General features: G+C 34.8%; 6 protein-coding genes and 1 non-coding gene across 7 annotated transcripts; 4 read left to right on the plus strand and 3 right to left on the minus strand.

Annotated features, from left to right (window-relative positions):
- Positions 1-100: 100 nt before the first annotated feature.
- On the plus strand, positions 101-2,699 carry LOC106349288. Its single transcript, XM_048735395.1, has 2 exons — positions 101-921; positions 2,459-2,699. Exons 1-2 carry the CDS (start codon positions 725-727, stop codon positions 2,697-2,699), a joined length of 438 nt encoding a protein of 145 aa, XP_048591352.1. The 5' UTR covers positions 101-724.
- Positions 207-287, plus strand: TRNAL-AAG. Its single transcript has one exon. It is a non-coding gene; the product is annotated as a tRNA-Leu (tRNA).
- Positions 2,700-2,778: 79 nt separating the features above from the next.
- On the minus strand, positions 2,779-3,652 carry LOC106349295. Its single transcript, XM_013789236.3, has one exon. It carries the CDS (start codon positions 3,272-3,274, stop codon positions 3,065-3,067), a length of 210 nt encoding a protein of 69 aa, XP_013644690.1. The 5' UTR covers positions 3,275-3,652; the 3' UTR covers positions 2,779-3,064.
- Positions 3,653-3,954: 302 nt separating this feature from the next.
- Positions 3,955-5,438, minus strand: LOC106374881 (protein DEEPER ROOTING 1). Its single transcript, XM_048735394.1, has 5 exons — positions 5,361-5,438; positions 5,211-5,271; positions 4,496-5,085; positions 4,212-4,404; positions 3,955-4,124 (listed from the first exon to the last, which is right to left on the minus strand). Exons 1-5 carry the CDS (start codon positions 5,364-5,366, stop codon positions 4,105-4,107), a joined length of 870 nt encoding a protein of 289 aa, XP_048591351.1. The 5' UTR covers positions 5,367-5,438; the 3' UTR covers positions 3,955-4,104.
- Positions 5,439-13,000: 7,562 nt separating this feature from the next.
- Positions 13,001-14,599, plus strand: LOC106349299 (transcription factor TCP20). The gene has a single exon (XM_013789239.3). The coding sequence runs from the start codon at positions 13,232-13,234 to the stop codon at positions 14,153-14,155; it is 924 nt and encodes a 307-aa protein (XP_013644693.1). The 5' UTR covers positions 13,001-13,231; the 3' UTR covers positions 14,156-14,599.
- A 295-nt stretch (positions 14,600-14,894) lies between these two features.
- On the plus strand, positions 14,895-17,796 carry LOC106349300 (actin-related protein 2-like). The gene is made up of 15 exons (XM_048735396.1): positions 14,895-15,072; positions 15,320-15,430; positions 15,508-15,642; positions 15,710-15,781; positions 15,865-15,943; positions 16,059-16,108; positions 16,185-16,288; positions 16,383-16,451; positions 16,549-16,612; positions 16,753-16,821; positions 16,911-16,994; positions 17,077-17,135; positions 17,239-17,305; positions 17,391-17,474; positions 17,575-17,796. Exons 1-15 carry the CDS (start codon positions 15,031-15,033, stop codon positions 17,653-17,655), a joined length of 1,170 nt encoding a protein of 389 aa, XP_048591353.1. The 5' UTR covers positions 14,895-15,030; the 3' UTR covers positions 17,656-17,796.
- LOC106349301 (pollen-specific protein-like At4g18596) lies at positions 17,741-18,729 on the minus strand. The gene is made up of 2 exons (XM_013789241.3): positions 18,286-18,729; positions 17,741-18,188 (listed from the first exon to the last, which is right to left on the minus strand). Exons 1-2 carry the CDS (start codon positions 18,458-18,460, stop codon positions 17,848-17,850), a joined length of 516 nt encoding a protein of 171 aa, XP_013644695.2. The 5' UTR covers positions 18,461-18,729; the 3' UTR covers positions 17,741-17,847.
- Between the last annotated feature and the right edge of the window lie 74 nt (positions 18,730-18,803).

Raw genomic sequence — 18,803 nt, forward strand, 5'->3', positions numbered from 1 at the left:
AGAATCATTTGTGACCATTCCCTTTTTTTTCGTGGGAGACCAAGTGGTTTGTGATGTGGTGGCTTATGCAAAGCTGCCTATTTTCAACCATTGTTTTGTCACACTCCTCAAGTGGAAGTGTTCTCTTGGTCCTTTATCCAACTAGTACGAGTAAAGTCCTTTTAGTAAAAGAATAACTCTTATGTTCGTTCCATAGATGTCAACAAGTTGATATGGCCGAGTTGGTCTAAGGCGCAGGATTAAGGTTCCTGTCCGAAAGGGCGTGGGTTCAAATCCCACTGTCAACAATTTACATTTTTAGTACGCCGAGGTGCCAGAACATCACAGTCCAGTAAAAGTTTAACTAATATAGTAAACCAAATAAAGTGGACCGACGACCATTTTGTTTCCTTTGATCCAAAGCAAATCCACAGTCCAGCGAAACATGAATCCTCACACAACTTGATGGATCATAGTCTCTCTTTTTCTCTCTAAAGCATACTTTTCTTAACATCACTTTATATCCTTCCATGTCACAGAAGTTTGTCCGTTTCTCCCAAAGCACTCTTTCTTCCCTGTCACAAAAGAACCCTAATCTTCTATTCTCACCTGCCATTATCATCCCATTATAAACCCCCCCACACACATATAAATACATAAGCTTATGCATTTGCATGCATCCATCAACTCTATACCTCTCTCTCTTACAGATACGTAACAAGAGAGAAGAAGAAGGAAGATAAAGATGCCTGATTGGGGACCAGTTTTTGTCGCGGTGGCGCTTTTCGTGTTGCTGACTCCGGGAGTGCTGATTCAGATTCCGGGGAAAAACCGAGTGGTTGAGTTTGGAACATTTCAGACAAGTGGTCTTTCGGTTATAGTCCATACGCTCATCTACTTCACGCTTGTTTGTATTCTCTTGCTCGCTATTCAAATTCACATGTACATCGCCTGATCTAATAAAATAAATGAATCTCTCCATTTTTTTTGTACTAGCTAGTGTATTCTTGAAGTTATATAGTCAAGTTTTATTTTACTTTGAATTGTGTAATTCGCAGTTTGTTTGATATAAGAAACAAAGTTGTGCCATAAACAAATGGTCTCATATCTACCACCATTTAATAGTCATCTACGTGTATGTAAGGGATGTATGAAAGTTAAGTGATATATACCGTTCAATCTAGTTCTGGTTTTAATTATAGTTTATACATTTTTTCATGCGATGGACAGAAATATAAATATAAGTTTTTATCATACTCAGCGACTGCAACCTTTGTGAAGTCGCCCCTCTTTGCGAAAACCTTGGCTATGCGAAAAGCTATATCCTCTGCTATCAGTAAAGGGATTAACTCTCTTTTGATTCTCTCTGACTCTCAGATTCTCATCAAGCTTCTGAATTCAAAGGGGAGAAATCTAGAGATCGCAGGCCCCTCAACATTTATCTCCTATCTACTTTCTTTAATGCTATCCAGTTTAAGTTTATCTTTAGAGTAAACAATGATAGGACTGACTTAGTTGCCAAACAAACTATAACTGTAATGTTTTAAAATTTTAAGTTAATGAATGCAGTTTCCAAAAAAAAAAAAGTTTTTACATAATTCGGTTTGATCTACTTAAATCATCATTTATGCATGTGGGCTCATTCATATGTTCTTGCTTAGCGATATATTAGTTGTTTCAGCCAAAAATGATTTTATGTGGCATATACTTATCAGAAAATGATATATCAAAAGTATCCAGATTGTTCTCCTGACCAAGAAAACTTGCTGGATTTGAATTAATTCTCATCAATTTCAGCAAGATTTTATATGAAACTAGAATTGTATTATTAATCTTTTATTGCTTTGATGATGTGGTACTATAATATTACAGTAGAGGTCAGTTTTAGTAACTGTAATTTTAATTTTGTGGAGTGTGAGGTCGGTCGGTCCACTACCAGCTAAAAGATTTAATATATTTGGTTAAAAAAGTTACAAAATTCAATTAAAACGTTACACGATTAAATTAGCATTAATCATCGATATTAGTATTTTTCGCGCCTTCCGAAGTACTTTAGATTAATGATAACCACAAGATTATTTAAATAAAAATTAAAACACCCGTTAGTTACCATAAGGTGTAAGAGCATCTCCAAGGGGACTCTATTTTTTCCTCTATAATTTACACTAAAATAGAGTAACTCTATTATAGAGTTGAATTTGCTTCAATGGTACTCTATTTGGAGTAAAAAAATAAGATTACTCTATATTTCACTCTATTATAGAGTAACTCTATTATAGAGTAACTCTATTATAGAGTGAACCATTGGAGCAAATCCAACTCTATAATAGAGTTACTCTATTTTAGAGTGAAATATAGAGAAAATTATAGTGTAGCATTGGAGATGGTCTAACCTTTTCTACACCCCCATTAACATTCGTCCTCTCTAGATTCTTCTATCTCCCTCCTGTCCTTTTCTATACCCACCGCTCTCCAAAAGGTGTAACCTTTTTCACCTTTACACGACAACAATGACGGATTGGGCTCCGGTTATCGTCGGCGTCATCTTGTTCGTGATTCTCTCGCCTGGTCTTCTCTTCTCATTGCCCGGAAACAACCGAGCGGTAGACTTCGGTAACCTCAAAACCAACGGAAAAGCCATAGCTGTTCACACTCTCATCTTCTTCGCCATATACTCCATTTTGATCATCGCCGTCAATCTCCACATCTACACCGGTTGATTCTCTTCTGGGTCTCTCTCTGTTTCCCTTGTTTGTATGAAGTAAAGGTGTAAACCCTTTATGAAAACGAATCTATAAACTCTGTAATTTAGGGGTTTTATTTACCTTAAAATCTATAGTTTTTTTTTTGTTCTTGTTGTTGTTGTAACAAACAGACATGGTGAAAGTTCTGTTTCGTACTTGTATTGTAATATTTACTGCAGTTTGCTTTTTTTACTTTAAAGTCTCTTTAACTCTGTTTATTTACTCAAATTCAGACAAAAGTTGCTTACTTTCTGTCATCTTGCTTTAGACATTAGAGTTTGTAATAAAACTCTTTTATTTTTTTGTTATTTACATTTACATGATATAAGAGAGCAGAGAGATCAGAAATGGATGTGAACTTGTATAGCGATCACCAAGATCGTGAGTATACAAAAGTATATAACTGCGTGAACCAAAATAGCGATACCGCTCGTGCTCATGTTCCCGAACTCAACCACTCTTGTCCTCGCTGGAATCTGAAACAGTAGGCCTGGTGATAGTAGGATGAACAGAGATACCGCTACAATCACTGGTCCCCAGTCTGCGCTCATATGTAACGACTGCTTTTGATCTCTTTGCTTCTTTGAATTGTGTGTGTGTGTGTGTGTAAAGAGTGTTTGTTCTTTTGCTGATGAAGATGGATGCAAGTGGAGATTTATGTAGAAGGTGATTGACGAGTCTTTTCTGTGGCTTTTCTTGGTGGCTAAGTAGAGAAGGTAGAAGAGGTTAAGATTTAAAAAGCTTAGTGATAAGTTACAATTAAAGGTATTGTATTTCTATATTGGCGTTAGCTTTTTGTGAACTTTGGGGATGATTGATCAATCAATTGTTTCAGGTCTCTTTTGGTAGAGTTTTTGTTTTTTATGTTAAAGAATTTGCTCTAAAGTAGATTACTACCTCTAAAGATGATATGTCATCAAGATATGTGTCTACTTTGATAGTTTTCTTAGTAGTTCAGGTTTCCTTTTTGTTTGTTTCTCTCTTGATCAGTGACACCGGACCGATTGAAGATGGTCTGGTCTAAGAAGCATCAAGTTCAGTACCGCTGTTTCTTGTGATTTCTCTATGTTTGAGTTTCATAGGTTATATTCTTTGTCAGAGTTCAAAAGATCAGTAGTCAAAGTGAGTCGTATCATCTGTTAGACATTTTAGTTTCATCAGTGATTCATTTGAAACAGAGATGTGACAGTTACGAGCAGTTTAACGCATATGCTTACTTTGAACTGTTTAATTTGAGCAATATTAGAAGCTTTATTATTAATTGCCTTAAACTAGACTACATAACCTTTTGACAAGACAATAATAGATAGTGATCTTATAGATTACATATAAGTTTCATAGGAGAACATCAATGTAGGTTTGTTGCAATGTGTGTTGATCTTCAAAGTTCCAGAACAAGATCTGCAAAAAAAAAAGCAAACGTTATGAAAGACAGAAATAAAACAGATTAGTGTTCAAATATTGTGTATAGGAAGGATCTTGACTTACACTCTGCGTCAGTCTTGATCCATTTTTCTCTTTTCCAGTTCGCTTCCGAGATGGAGCTTGAAACAAGAAACCCTCCGTTAAGAGGAGGAGGATCCTTGAGGTTGGTGCAGCTTCTTCTGTCATCTACCTCGCTATCATCTCTTGCAGGTGTACTGAGAACAGGATGGACTTTACTCCGGAAGTTTTGAACATTCTATAACCAAAACAAAAAGCCCACATTAACTTTCATAATACTTTTGACCAATCTAGATTTGAAAATGCTTGAAGATAAAAAAAGACAGAACCTTTCTGATGTCTTTCTTCTTGTGCATATAATCATCATTGTCATCTTTTATTGTCTTTGAAGAAGACATGTGGAGCTTCTCGAACACCGTTTTAATCAAATCTCCTGTGCCATGTTTCTTCAGGGTGTTACACTCTCCTTCTACCGTCTTACTTCTCTTGAAGAGGCTTGCAAGTAAACCCTCTTTCTTCTTTACTTCTTTGCTGCTCTTTGTAAACTCAATACGATCTTTACATACATCAACTGATTCTCTATGTTCTTTTGCATTCGATCTCTCAGCCTGCTCACTGCTACTATCCTCCGGATATTCCTCAAGCAACTTGTCTAGCTTCTCAGTAATGAGCTTTGCAATATCTTTGTGTACTCCGGTTACATCTTCTTTTGCAACTGAAGTGAATCTTGGTGTTTCAGGATCTCTACCGAGCGTCCCGATCGTTAGAAATCCACCGAACCCGTCTTCATGATCAAACTCGAGTTCCTCATCAGCTTCTGGTGGTTTCGGGTCATGAGATGGTCCATAGAAGGAGAAGGAGTTTGTACGGATGTCTTGGACTTCAGATGAAACGTGAGCTCTTAAGCAACAGAAATTACCTGAAAGATTGGTTGTTCTTTTATATATATAATTTAACCAAAAGCATATTATGTATAACGTTGTATGAAGATGAAGATTGAAAACGTTTTATGCAAGAGAAAAGTTTTGTTATCATATATCAAACCTTTGAACTCCTTTGATTGGTCTAAACCGTTTTGCTTTATAGTTCGAATCCAACTTAGCAGCTGCAAGAGATGGAATATAAGCACAATTAAAGCTCACAAAGAGAAGAATATTTTGATTAGGCTTGGAAAAATGGAATATGTATACGCACCTTCATGTTTGTCTTCGCTTTCTTGCTTCTACTGTTTTTCTTCGCTTTCTTGCTTCTACTGTTTTTTTTTTTAGTGTTCTTTAGGGTTTTGTAGCTACATATATATAGGGTATTAAGATATGCTTGCATATCGAGCTTAGTATCAACTGTGAATATTTAATGTATATATGTTTATTATGATTTCCATTGATGTCTATATATGTGGTTATTGGATAAAGCAAGTGTATATCTCTATTTATCTAATTGAGACAGAACTATCATATGGTAATAATATTATTTATACGTGTGATCATGATTTATTTCACCAATTTTTTTAAAAAAATTTTACATATTAGATCATTTTAACAGAACAAACAATCACTGTTTTACCCTTGAATATTTTTAAAATTTTAGAAACTTTCTATTTTTACTATAACAATTTTTTGTGTGGTTAAAAAATACATTTTTGTTAAAATTTTATTATTTAAACAATTTATTAAAAATATACATAAATGTTAACTCAGTTTTAGCCTTAAAATATAAAAAATACAAATTGAATTTATTATATTCTGTAACTCCAACATTTTTAACTTTAAAAAAAATACTTTATCACAAAAACAAAAATTAAACCGGTTAAAAAATATTTTTATTAAATTAGATTTTGTAGAATACATTTTTTATTAATTAAATTTTGTAGAAATATAATTTCACGTTTTTAAATGTGTGGGTAAGAATCTGATCAATTTGTTGTTATTGTCCGTCTTTTCATGTCGTATGTGTTGATAAGAGAATCTAATAAACGACAAAAGTGTAAAAGAGTTTCGATAAGGACCAGAACAATGATCGTGTGATCTGCATTCGTCTTGAATTTTTACGTGGGCAACGTCTGAAAATGTATTAGCACGTAAGATGGGACGTTACAGAAGTAATGAAGTGTTTTCTTCGAGCTAAAATATATGCTTAATAGTAATACGGAAGTGTCTGGCTGAGGTCGAGACTAAAGAGAGTCATAAGCCACTACTGATCGCCTCTATTTTGTTCGGACATGTTTGCGAACTTCTCTCACAAACAGCCACGTGTTGAATCATATGACATGACAAGACACGATACGATACAGTCGTAACTAATTGAGTTATCATAAGTGTGTACTGCTCATTCTTGCATGCTTCTTTCCTCCAAAAGGAAAGTGATATATCTTTAAAAGGAATGCTTTCTATCTTTAAGTAAAAGGCGTGCAATGGAACTCTCTAGTTCTCCGAGAGAGTCCCACTTGCCACCAGGTTTTTGTCCTGGCTCTGCCACGTCTCCGACATTGACAATATATATTTTGTTTTCCTCTGGGTGCAAAAGGCTAGAAATTATGTGTATAATTTTAAGGGAAAATGATAGATGTGAACCCAAAAGAATAAATATAACCCAATGATGTGGTGGATCTATGGGGAAACGATTAATGTTAGAATATATTAACAAGACGACGTAAGAAATATAATATGTTGAAACCAAAACTTATATAATAAGACTTCAACACCCTGGTACGTTGTGTGTAGTAAACAAAAGAAGAAAGAGCTATTTCAATTTAAGCGTTTATTTAAGATCTTTCTGATCGATACACATGGGGATTGATTTGTTCCGTACGCTCATTTATCATCGCACTATTGCACATGCGAAAACCTGACCAATGAAATAGTTAATCAAAACGTGCTTAACAGATCCCTTCTTGGTCCCCTTTTTATGTTGTATTTTTCTCACATTTCCTGTAGTTTGAGGTTTGCGAAGTTTAGGAGCCACTAACACTTCCGATCGATGAATTTGCTAAGACGTTAAACATTTTTGTTGGTTAAGTTTTATTATCTTTTCAACGAATCCAATAAGTCCACCACAACTTCAATCCAAAATAATTATGTAAGAAGCTAAGAATCCTGATATTTTCTTATCGAATGTCAATCTATCACATGAACTGCAACTGGAGCTTGAGATGTTAACTAGCATGGCCTAGTCCAGCAATAATCTTGGGCCCAACAAGCAGAATAGTTGTAAAGTTTAGTGTAGCAAAAGAAAATAACAAAATACATCTTTATAAATAAACTTGAGCTCAACAAACAAAATAGTGTAGCATGACCTAGCCTAGCAATAAATTTAAGCCCAACAAACAAAATCTTGGTGGCATCTACCACACTGAGTAGCTAAACATGTGAATGGAGATCCCTAGATCAGCGACGATATCAGATGCATTGTAGCCGGAATCTGACAAGACCACGACAGTTTTAGGTCACGACAAGCATGAACCGGAGTGGAAAGAGCAGATTTGAGATCTTTTTCCTTTTATCAGTCTTCATGAGGAGTGTATTGATTCAAATATCAGATATATTGAAGTGATAAGGTTTAAACTTAGAATAAAACTGAAAAAGGCTCCAAAATTACATAGTACATATGTTGGTGACACATAAATGACGATAGTCACAATACATGCACAAACACAAACACGCTAGATTTAATTATGATACATGTCATGACCTTTATACTCATACTAGGTAATAACCCGCGCCTTGCGCGGGATGTGATTATTAGTTTCGTTATTTTTAATAAATAGAAACTAAATCTGTTTAATCTGGATATTAGTTCGGTTTTAAGTTTTTTTTTTTTATTTTTAATCTTCTAAAATATAACTATTATTTTAAATTTATACTCCCTTCTTTTCATACTAAGTGTCGTTTTGGGTCTATGCACACGGATTAAGGAAACAATTAATTTTGTATATTTCCTATATAAAAACACAATTACCACTATATCTAACCATATTTCAACCAATAGAAAAATAAATTACTCAATAAAACTAATAAATTTTGAACTGAAAATCGAAAACGACACTTATTTTGTAACGAAAAAATTTCTCTCCAACGACACTTATTCAGAAACGGAGGGAGTATTCATTTTAGTTTATTCGGTTAAAATGTTTGATTTTTTGGTTTTTTTTCCGGTAAAAACCAAAAATTAATATTATTTGTTTATTTTCATGTTATGAATTTTAGATAGTTGTCATGTCGAACCAATAGTTAATATTATAGTTTCAAACATATAATATTTAAAGAAAAAGAAAAGAAAATTATTATAGACAAATCATTTTACTACAATTTGGTCGGTAGTGAAAGAAGCAATAAGAAAAAATATTTCAACTTTAAAAAAAAATAGATATTTCAGTTGTTGTATGAGTATGTAAAAAGTATATAAAAATAGTTGACAAATATATATAAAGATATTGTTAATTAATATGAAATGACATTTTTGTTCAAAATAATACATGAAAGATAAAATTTAAATTAATTTGAAATAAAAAAGGCTTTGACATTAGTCATTTTTCATATAAAGAAAATAAAGTTGTATCCGTAAATAGGGGTGGGGCCAGATCGAATATATGAGTACTTGGAAGCATTCGTGTCGATTCGATCTTTAGCCACCTAGATATTTGGTGACTCGGATATCTGAAATGTTTTAGAATTTTAAAGAATATCCGATTTGATCCGTAAATAAAATAAAATTTTAAAATAATTGAAAATTTTAATAATAACATTTTATTACAAAAATAAAACATTATTTAACTTTCTAAATTTTAGTACCTAATATATTAAATTTAATTCATAACATATATATATATAATTCTTTACATATATGTATATATATTCATATAGCAGATCAAATTAGATATATGTTCCTAAAATTATTGGTATTTATGATTTGCTTTTTGTTTGGACATTGTATTTTAGTATTTGATTTGTTTCGTAGAGTTGCGGATATCCAAATTATTTGGTTCAAATCAAAATGGATAATGAATAGAATCAAAATTTATGAATATTTTGCTCAACTTTATCCGTAAATAATAAAAGTAATATATATATAGTTTGGCTTTTGATTCGTTATCTATTTTTATTCGAACCGAAAAATCCAGAGTTTTATTGGAACCATGTATGTGAGTTTTATATTAAAAACGCAAAATACATTGTGTGAACACATTTATGAATATAGTGTGAACGCGTTAGCATATTTATTATCAAATCGTTGTGAGGCTGCCACGTGTCTGTTATAGTGTGAATGCATTTATTACAATGCTTCTCTTTTAATATATAAGGGATTTATACCAACATTTATGTACAATATTGTTTTCACCTCGTTGGAATAAGAAAACTGTTCAAACAATTTAAAAGAAAATATATAAATGTGTTTCATACGCTTCGACCAATTTTTGATATGAACATTCTATATGATTTTCTAGCTGACAACGCCATAATTATAGGATAAACCAAAACAAAAAAGAAGCTAAGTAACAACTTACAACGATCCAAATTTGCCAAGTACTTATCATGAACGATTTGTTAATAAGATAAGCCAGGTTATGTAATAATTAGATATATTATAGTTGATGTGAAATTCTGGCTAATTAGTTGGCTTACTTTTCTTACAAAACTTAGTTTTGTTTTATCAACAAGTTAATACATTGAAAAGAGTCGGCAATTAATCTGAAAAGTTGTTAAGGAACTGTAAACTTGTAATGATGAAACTGCACACCCATCTCAATCTACCATAATTGGGGCACGATTGATGGAGATAATTGTGGCACAAACTCTTGAGATTGAGTAATGTCAAATACTTAAATCATTGAGGAAGAAAATAGTCATATGAAAATAAAGGTGAAAGGTAAACATAAACAAAGGATAAGGACTTGGGTTGAATAAATTGGATGAAGATCTTATCTTGATCGAGGCTAACCAATCAAATTTCACCAGTTTCGAATGGAGATTTAAATGAGAAGTATAATTATATTTGATTTATGCACTTATGAACGATTGAGATTAATTAACAGCCATTTTCTCCACAGTGTTTTCTTTCTAGATGTCCACATATATAGAAACAAGGGAAAAAATGAATATGTGTAGCAAGTCGATGGTTATACCACTTATACGGAAAAAATACGTATGGTTTATAGACTTGACTTGTGTATAAAAAAAATGATACGACTCAATTGCTAGGGGCAAGACGCCATAGACGAAACCTCTCCCTATTATATTTGGAGATGGAACTTGTTAGTATGCTATGAAAACAATCCTTACGAGTTACGAGCAAGACCCCTTGTCATTATAAGACGAGAAACGTCTAGATTTTCGTTACTCCACAACCTAAATGGGTCGAGTGAATGATGCACACCTAGCACATCATCACATTTGGATGAATATAGTTTTAGATGGTCGCCATACAGCTGCTAAATTCCATTGATTTGTATATTGATTTAAAACTAAACTAGTCTAATGTTAATCTTTTAAAGTTCAGTGTGTATACACGTTGATCTTGAATTCGATATCTTTGAAAACAACTTATCGATATTTGGCTAATATAAACTTGACTTTTGGTTTAAGTGGTTAATATGGTGGGCTATAACAGGCAATTAGTCTATTAGTCGGAATTGATTTCAAATTCAGATTAAATAACGTGGTACGTTTTGGAGTTACTCCACTTTTTAATACTAAATACGTTATTTCAAGGATCCACCAGATGAGCTGAAAAGTACATGTTTAAGAAAACTAAATTACACTTACTATGAAGTTTCAAGATCAGTCGTGGAAGGTGGACTGATTCATGTTCTTAATTGTTTTTGCTTAGATCATCTTCAAATTAATTGTATAATACTATATAGTGTGGTAAATTTAGGGGAGAAAAAATGGAAGGAAAAAGGGTAATGTGATGGCATACATGGACCCTTGTGTGTCTTTGCTTTTAGAGCATAATTCAATCGAAAATTTCACATTTACCAACTCAGATTCTATTATATTTACTTTACTCCACCCGTCCACCAGAATGAACCATGCCGACTATTAATTATCAATTATATATAAATATACTTGTAAGTATAAACGACTATAAAGTGATATATATATTATTTTATTTTTTGAAAAAGGGAAAAAAGTGATAAATTCTACCACCTCTATAGGATAAGATTTACGGTATTTTAAAATACGATATAGACTATAGTGATAGATTTACCACCTCTCAAAGTCTTCATTTTTAGTGTGTAAATATTCGTCTGAATTGTTACAAAAAAAAAGAAAAACAATATTTGTCTGAATATTAACCTATTAAGTCAATGTGTATAAGTCAGTCATACTGACAATTATTAATATATAATGTGGTAAATCTTTATAAATATAAATTTGTAACGACATTGTAAAATAATGCTATAGTATTACTTATACAAATTCTTGGGGATGGACCGTTCAGTCATTAGAAAATCTTCAAACATAACACATTTTTTGACCAAAAAAAAAACCTAACATATCCTCAAAATTAATTATTACTCCTTAAAGATTAGCCAAGAGATCATTTAATATGTATCAAGAGTTTTAGATAGTTTGGCAGGTACAGTAGAGTACTAAACGTGATTATGAGCGCCATTAATATTAGATTCATGCCTTTAATCATCAAGAGTAGTTAAATCAATTAAGATTAATTGAACTCCAAGACTTAAGTTGAATGATGATACGAGAGGTGCAAGTAAATAAAAAAAGAGAGTGATGGTATGATGTTGTCGGTCCATAAATGATGGAACCTCAAAGTCATTCAATCTCTTTAGGGCTTGCCCTACAAGCTAACCCAACCCTCTGTGGACCTGACAATTTTCGACTATACCATTGATCCATTTGATAGACTAGTACTTCCTTCTTTGAGAAGACGTTGACTCTGACTACTGTTTTAGGTAAGGTACGTATCATTACGTAAATTGTTTCTTCTTTTCATTTTCTGTTTGCTTATGGTAAAAAGCGACTATTTCGTATTTACCATGCAATCTTGTATTCTAGTATATAAAAAGTAATATTTTGTGATTTGTGGTAACATCATAGCTAAGACTAAACCATTCTGCAACATTCTTTTCGCACTTCTATTATCAACTATAAGTGTTTTATTTTCTTCGATATACTCCTTATGTGTGTACTTTTAACAAAATTAATTTTATATTTCTCTCTTTTTTACTGTTTGTGTTTAATCATATGGTTTAGCAACAATGTGTACTATTAGATCTGTCAGAATTACCCATGACCTACAAATAACCCATAGATGATAGATCGTTCATATCTAACAAATGGACCTCAAAGAAAGAATCAACATGATCTTTGTAAAATAATCATTTAATATATTGACTCATTGTGTGAACGAGATTCTTAATTACTATGGCTTTTATGAATGTTAAATAAGAGAAGAGACATATACCATATTCACTAAAAATCACTAGATTAGCAGTTACAAGAACGTTTACATTAAAAGTTTTAACTTTTTCTTCCACTAAGGAGTCTTAACAAGAGAGTTACTGGACCAGACAAAAGTCATTGAAGAAGTGGGGGCATGAAGTGGCATTTCTTAGATATTCTCATTACTTTTTTGTTTCAAAGGGATTAAATGAGAAACAGTCACACTACTTTTTCTTTTATGGGTTAACTTGTTTGGTTACTTTGCTGGTTATAGTTGTCAAAAGACAGTGTTTGGTGAGAAACCTAAGTAACTCACTATCTCTCTGTTATCATGTCTAATGCAACAAAGAAACAAACCACACCCAAAGTTAAAGAAAGAAGAAAAAGACAAAACTAAAGTCTTGAGCTTTTAAATGTTTTCTCATTTCTTTTTTGACCCATTTAAAGATGGAAAGATGATAACTTTTCCTTTTATTCTCCTCCCATTCTGCATCGGGATCTTGCGGGGTCTCATTGGAATTATAAAAAATAAAAAAAAACACTGTAAATATTTCCTCAAAGTCGATACCTTTTTCTCATCGAAGTCACACACCACAATTCTCACAAACCCTTAAAAATTGAATCCGAGAGAAGAAGAGAGTCTGGACCCTCAAAAGTCCCCACATGGATCCCAAGAACCCAAATCGTCACCAAGTACCAAACTTTTTGAACCCACCACCAAGAAACCAGAGCTTAGGAGATGCTTCCAAGGACGACAATCATCATTCCAAACCGGCTGAGGTTAAGGATTTTCAGATCGTGGTCGCTTCCGACAAAGAACCGAACATCAGTAAGAAGCCGCAGCAGAACCAGCTTGGTCCTAAGAGAAGCTCTAACAAAGACAGACACATCAAAGTGGAAGGCAGGGGTCGGAGAATCAGGATGCCTGCTCTCTGCGCCGCTAGGATCTTCCAGTTGACTAGAGAATTGGGTCACAAATCCGACGGCGAGACAATCCAGTGGCTGCTTCAGCAGGCTGAGCCGTCGATTATCGCAGCCACCGGTTCAGGAACTATACCGGCCTCTGCTTTAGCCTCAGCCGCTGCTGCTGTATCGAGCCACCATCTTCAGGGTGGTGGGTCTCTCACTGCTGGTTTGATGATCAGTCATGAGTTGGATGGTGGGTCTAGTAGTGGGAGACCAAATTGGGGTGTTGGCGGGGGAGATGGAGGGTCTAGGTCGAGTTTACCAACTGGGCTGTGGCCAAATGTAGCTGGGTTTGGAGCTGGGGTGCAGACCATGAGTGATGGAGGTGGTTACAGGATTGGGTTTCCTGGGTTTGATTATCCTGGTGGAGCTATGAGTTTTGCGTCCATTCTTGGTGGTGGTAGTAACAATCAGATGCCTGGACTTGAGTTAGGGTTGGCTCAGGAAGGGAATGTTGGTGTCTTGAATCCTCAGTCTTTTGCACAGATTTATCAGCAGCAGATGAGTCAGGCTCAAGCTCAGGGTAGGGTTCTTCACCATACTCTTCAGCATAACCCATCACATGAGGAGCATCAGCAAGAGAGTGGTGAGAAAGATGATTCTCAAGGGTCAGGGCGTTAATTTAAGCTTTTTTTTAAAAACATTTGATTTTCTCTTGTGGATTTGAAAAGCTTTTGGCTTTGTTTTTTGTTTTGTGATAATATTGTTGTAAAACTAGCATGGAGAAGAAAAGAAAAAGGTTCATACTGAGTGAGAGTGAAAATATCTATATGCTTATTGAAACCTCTGATACTTTCAGAGGATGATGATGATGCAAGAGCTTTTTTGAATGTTTGTGTGGCAGTTGTTGAAACTTGCAGGTGGAGTTTGTTAATAGAGACATAGCCAGAGATTGTTTGTTCCTTTTTGAGTCTTTAAGTTTGATCTAGAGAGAGAGCTTGTTTTTTCACTTGTTCTTCTTCTGTGTGTTGTTGTTGCTTCTTTTGAATCCGGGCTTTTCGATTAGTATAATGATAATGTATACTTGCCTTCCATCACATTAATGAAGATTACAGTTTTTACAAAGGATGGAAGAAACTACTATAAGCTTTCTTCTATAGCATATCCAGTGGATCTTCCTTGGTTGCATGTTCTGATTCAAAGTCTTTGAGCTTCAATGGTGTCTACTGTGGTCTTACAGTTATGTTCTTTAACTCTTATCCTGCATAGTTTAACGAAGTAAGGCCCATGAAGAGTCTCATCTCCAGCCCAAACAGAGACGCCGTTTCTGTATAGATCATTTGCACTACAAGCCGTTTTCACGTAGAGTAAACGACGCGCATGATTACAGAGAAACATCGAAACAGTGGTGAAAGATAAATTTCCTTGTCGATCGCGACCAGTAGACCGGTCAGAGCAAAGCGGAACAAGTTGAGAAGAGAAGAGTGATTCATTCGCTTCTATTCCAAGACAAAGTTTTGATTTTTCTAAAGATAGAACAAGTCGGAGAAGAGAAGATGGACAACAAAAACGTCGTCGTTTGCGACAACGGCACCGGCGTATGTTTCTTCTCATTTCTCTCTCTCTTTTTTTTCTCTTACTCTGATCTTCTTATATCTCTTGCCGTTGATCTCACGAGCTCTTTAGTTGAATCTGATCAATTCTTTATAAAAAATCTCACCTTTGTTTCCTTAGCTGGGGTTGTCTAGGATCTAGTCTGCAAAAACTGAAACTTGGGCGTGTGTAAATGATCTTTCTTTGTAATTGAAATCGTTATCTGATGTGTTTTTTTAATGGCGATTTCAGTATGTGAAATGTGGGTTTGCTGGAGAGAATTTTCCGACATCTGTTTTCCCTTGTGTCGTGGGAAGGCCGTTGCTTCGTTATGAGGAATCACTCATGGAGCAGCAACTGAAGGTTCGTCCTACATTGTGGCTTTTCCTTTTACAAAAAAGTTTAGATCTTTTACTTGCATACCATTTGTTTTCATTTAGGATATAGTTGTTGGGGAGACTTGCGCTGAGCTCAGGCATCAACTGGATATAAACTATCCTGTCCACAATGGTATTGTCCAGAACTGGGAAGATATGGAACATGTTTGGGATCATGCCTTCTACAACGAGTTGAAAGTAACATTCCTTCTCCAGGCAACTTGGTTTTCCACATTTGCTTGACTGACGCTTTGGTTATTGACAGATCAATCCATCAGAATGTAAGATATTGCTCACCGATCCACCACTTAACCCCTCCAAGAACCGTGAAAAAATGGTACCATACTTTGTCAAGTCTTGGTGGTGACTAGTTGCATTGATGGTTGTTGGAGTAGTTAACTGGTTCAGTTTGTGAAACAGATTGAGACAATGTTTGAGAAGTACAATTTCGCTGGCGTTTTCATTCAGATCCAAGCCGTTTTGACTCTGTATGCTCAAGGTGCTTATGGGGACTATTGAAGGTTTATATTTTCTTTTATGTGTTTGTGTAGTCAGTCACCTGTGCAAAAGAATGTATCGGCAGTTCATTTATATTGTTTAATTATTGGTTTCAGGTTTGCTAACTGGTTTGGTTATTGATTCTGGTGATGGTGTTACTCATGTGGTAAGCTACAGAATCTGTAACTTTTGGATAGAGTTTTGCTTATTAAGCACTTAGCCGTCTTGGCCTCACATCTTAGGTTCCGGTGGTTGACGGTTACTCTTTCCCTCATCTTACCAAAAGAATGAATGTAGCTGGCAGACACATCACAGCATATCTTGTTGATCTTCTTTCTCGAAGAGGGTGAGAAACCGATTCACAAATTCAAATTCTGGAACTTTATTAACGTTTTGATGATATATGATGTGATTTAAACACAAAGTTGTTTGTTCATCAGATATGCGATGAATAAAACGGCTGACTTTGAGACTGTTAGGGAAATTAAAGAGAAGCTCTGCTATATAGGGAAAGCGACCTCTTCTTAGTTCTCCTCTCAATATATGTGTAGTAATTAATTACAAGAAGTGGAAATAAAATCTATTAGTTTTTGTCTTTGTTTGCAGTTATGATTATAAGAGAGAGTGTGAGCTTGGTCTGGAGACAACCATCCTTGTTAAGAATTATACTGTCAGTTCTCTGTTCTACTATTAACCTGCTTATGTAAATGTTAAGCTAATAGATTCTAGATTCTAGATTCAAAGACATTATCTCCCAGTTAATTGCTTTCCTAACAACTAATCTGTTGAGCTTTTGTTCTGTAAGATCAGCTTCCAGATGGGAGAGTCATCAAAGTAGGCACTGAAAGATTCCAAGCACCTGAAGCGCTTTTTACACCGGTATTACCTTAATCTATGGCTTTGCCAATTTTTCTCTCGAGAGAGGCTGATCACAGAACATAATCTTTCCTCTTTCAATGGTTTTATAGGAACTCATTGATGTTGAAGGTGATGGAATGGCAGATATGGTTTTCCGATGTATTCAAGAAATGGATATTGATAACCGCATGACGGTACTTGCGCCTCTCACGCTTGCTTCTTATTTAAACAACTAATCTTAGTTTTTCTCAAACCCTTTGCTCTATTTTTATACAGCTCTATCAACACATTGTTTTAAGCGGAGGAAGCACCATGTATCCAGGATTACCTAGCCGGTTTGTCTCTTCTTCTTTTTAGTGTGTGTGTGTTTTCAAAATCCAACAGGAAGCTCGATGGCTTTCTCTTTTAACGTGCTCTGTCTTCTCTTTGTTTCATCAGTCTCGAGAAGGAAATCCAGGATCGGTATCTGGATACAGTTCTAAAAGGAAACAAAGATGGCTTAAAGGTAAAATATCCCGTTTAAGTTCATGATCACTGTCTCATTGCCATGTTTTTTAGCATATCCTTTTGTTTTTTTTGGGTCAAATCAGAAACTCAGATTGAGGATAGAGGATCCACCTAGAAGGAAACACATGGTATACCTAGGAGGCGCTGTTCTTGCAGGAATCATGAAGGTTAAAAAAATGCTTTATCTTTCACAACACGAAACCCTGAAACTATAGTAAGTGAAATGATTGTTTTAAGAGAAATGTTGTTGAATGGTTTATGTTGCAGGACGCACCAGAGTTCTGGATCAATAGAGAGGACTATCTTGAAGAAGGGATTGGTTGCTTAAATAAGATGAGCCAAGCTTGATAATACTCTAAACATCAACACTTGAAGCTTAACTTGAGAGGACTGGTTATTGTCTCTATGTTTTTTGTTGTTATTTGTTTTTGGCTTAAACAGAAACGCATTTTCATTCATTGATTAAAGAAAAACAATATCTCTTGAGTAGAAGCAACTGAGACAATAATACTGAAAGATAATTTTGTTGTTTTGAAATCCTTATTTCTTGCCACACAAGGCAAGATCGCTCTTGAAGGGTCTGAGATTCAAAGCATTGAAACCATAGATACAGAGATTAGACCGTTTAGACTTAAACACGACTTGATCCGTCGTGGTTCTATAACCAGGTACGTTGCAAGAAATATCCGAGGAGCTTCTTCTCCCGACCAAACTCGCTTGACAAGAACTCGCGAGACTATCCACGTCAGCGCAATCTAGAGAAGTTATGGCTACCTTGTAGAGACCGAACTCGTTAGTGGTTCTGTTTGCAGAGAATGTTACCATCTCGTTTGTTCTCGAGGAAGCTGATTTGAATCTGCAGACTATTCTAACTTCCACGCCTGCATCAAGAAAACGTTAGAAACATAGTTTTTTTTTTGCAAGAGTTCTTGCAAGAGAATCTTCTTAGTGATGTTTTTATTTTTTTCTCTTAATTACCGGACATGAAGTAACTGTGTCTGGAGAAAGTGTTGTTGGAGCAGACATCACAGTAAACAAAACCCATTACAGTTACTTCTGCATTTGGCTTGGCTGATGAATGTTTTGGAGAAAGAGAGTTTACAAACAGAAGCTGCAGAAGAACAAACAAAAACATTATCAACTTCTTCTCCATCTTGACAACAAGTTTTGCTTTTTGTTTATATGGTTGATGTAAGAAAGAGTATGGAACAGTGTGAGTGTGTTCACTGAACTAGCTTGAAGCTTCAGTTGTATTCACTTGTTCCTTTATATACAGAGATTTATGCAGACGTGTATCTAACATTAATTTTGAGGACAGTATAGAAAGTTGTTGGGGTCCAAAGAGAGGCGCATATGGAGTGAAGATTTTAATTGAGAGGAGAGGAATAGAATTGAATGCAAAAGCATAGAAGATAGTGGAAACACACTGACTGAAAGCGAAGGTTATAAATGAGAGAGTTAAGTGGGAGATAGCGAAAAGACAGTGAGAAGTTAGG

Source organism: Brassica napus, chromosome A6, assembly GCF_020379485.1.
Source record: "Brassica napus cultivar Da-Ae chromosome A6, Da-Ae, whole genome shotgun sequence".
NCBI lineage: Eukaryota > Viridiplantae > Streptophyta > Magnoliopsida > Brassicales > Brassicaceae > Brassica > Brassica napus.

Excerpts from the sequence above, each read along its gene's own strand:
- LOC106349288 (XM_048735395.1), top strand. The coding sequence starts at position 725 with ATGCCTGATTGGGGACCAGTTTTTGTCGCGGTGGCGCTTTTCGTGTTG. Across the intron at positions 922-2,458 it reads CTCGCTATTCAAATTCACAT|GTGTAACCTTTTTCACCTTT; the intron begins GTACATCGCCTG and ends GCTCTCCAAAAG.
- LOC106349295 (XM_013789236.3), bottom strand. The coding sequence starts at position 3,274 with ATGAGCGCAGACTGGGGACCAGTGATTGTAGCGGTATCTCTGTTCATC.
- LOC106374881 (XM_048735394.1), bottom strand. Across the intron at positions 5,086-5,210 it reads CCAATCAAAGGAGTTCAAAG|GTAATTTCTGTTGCTTAAGA; the intron begins GTTTGATATATG and ends CCAATCTTTCAG. Across the intron at positions 4,125-4,211 it reads GATCAAGACTGACGCAGAGT|ATCTTGTTCTGGAACTTTGA; the intron begins GTAAGTCAAGAT and ends TTTTTTTTGCAG.
- LOC106349299 (XM_013789239.3), top strand. The coding sequence starts at position 13,232 with ATGGATCCCAAGAACCCAAATCGTCACCAAGTACCAAACTTTTTGAAC.
- LOC106349300 (XM_048735396.1), top strand. The coding sequence starts at position 15,031 with ATGGACAACAAAAACGTCGTCGTTTGCGACAACGGCACCGGC. Across the intron at positions 16,109-16,184 it reads GTGATGGTGTTACTCATGTG|GTTCCGGTGGTTGACGGTTA; the intron begins GTAAGCTACAGA and ends CTCACATCTTAG. Across the intron at positions 16,613-16,752 it reads TCCTTGTTAAGAATTATACT|CTTCCAGATGGGAGAGTCAT; the intron begins GTCAGTTCTCTG and ends CTGTAAGATCAG.
- LOC106349301 (XM_013789241.3), bottom strand. The coding sequence starts at position 18,460 with ATGGAGAAGAAGTTGATAATGTTTTTGTTTGTTCTTCTGCAGCTTCTG. Across the intron at positions 18,189-18,285 it reads ACACAGTTACTTCATGTCCG|GCGTGGAAGTTAGAATAGTC; the intron begins GTAATTAAGAGA and ends TTCTTGATGCAG.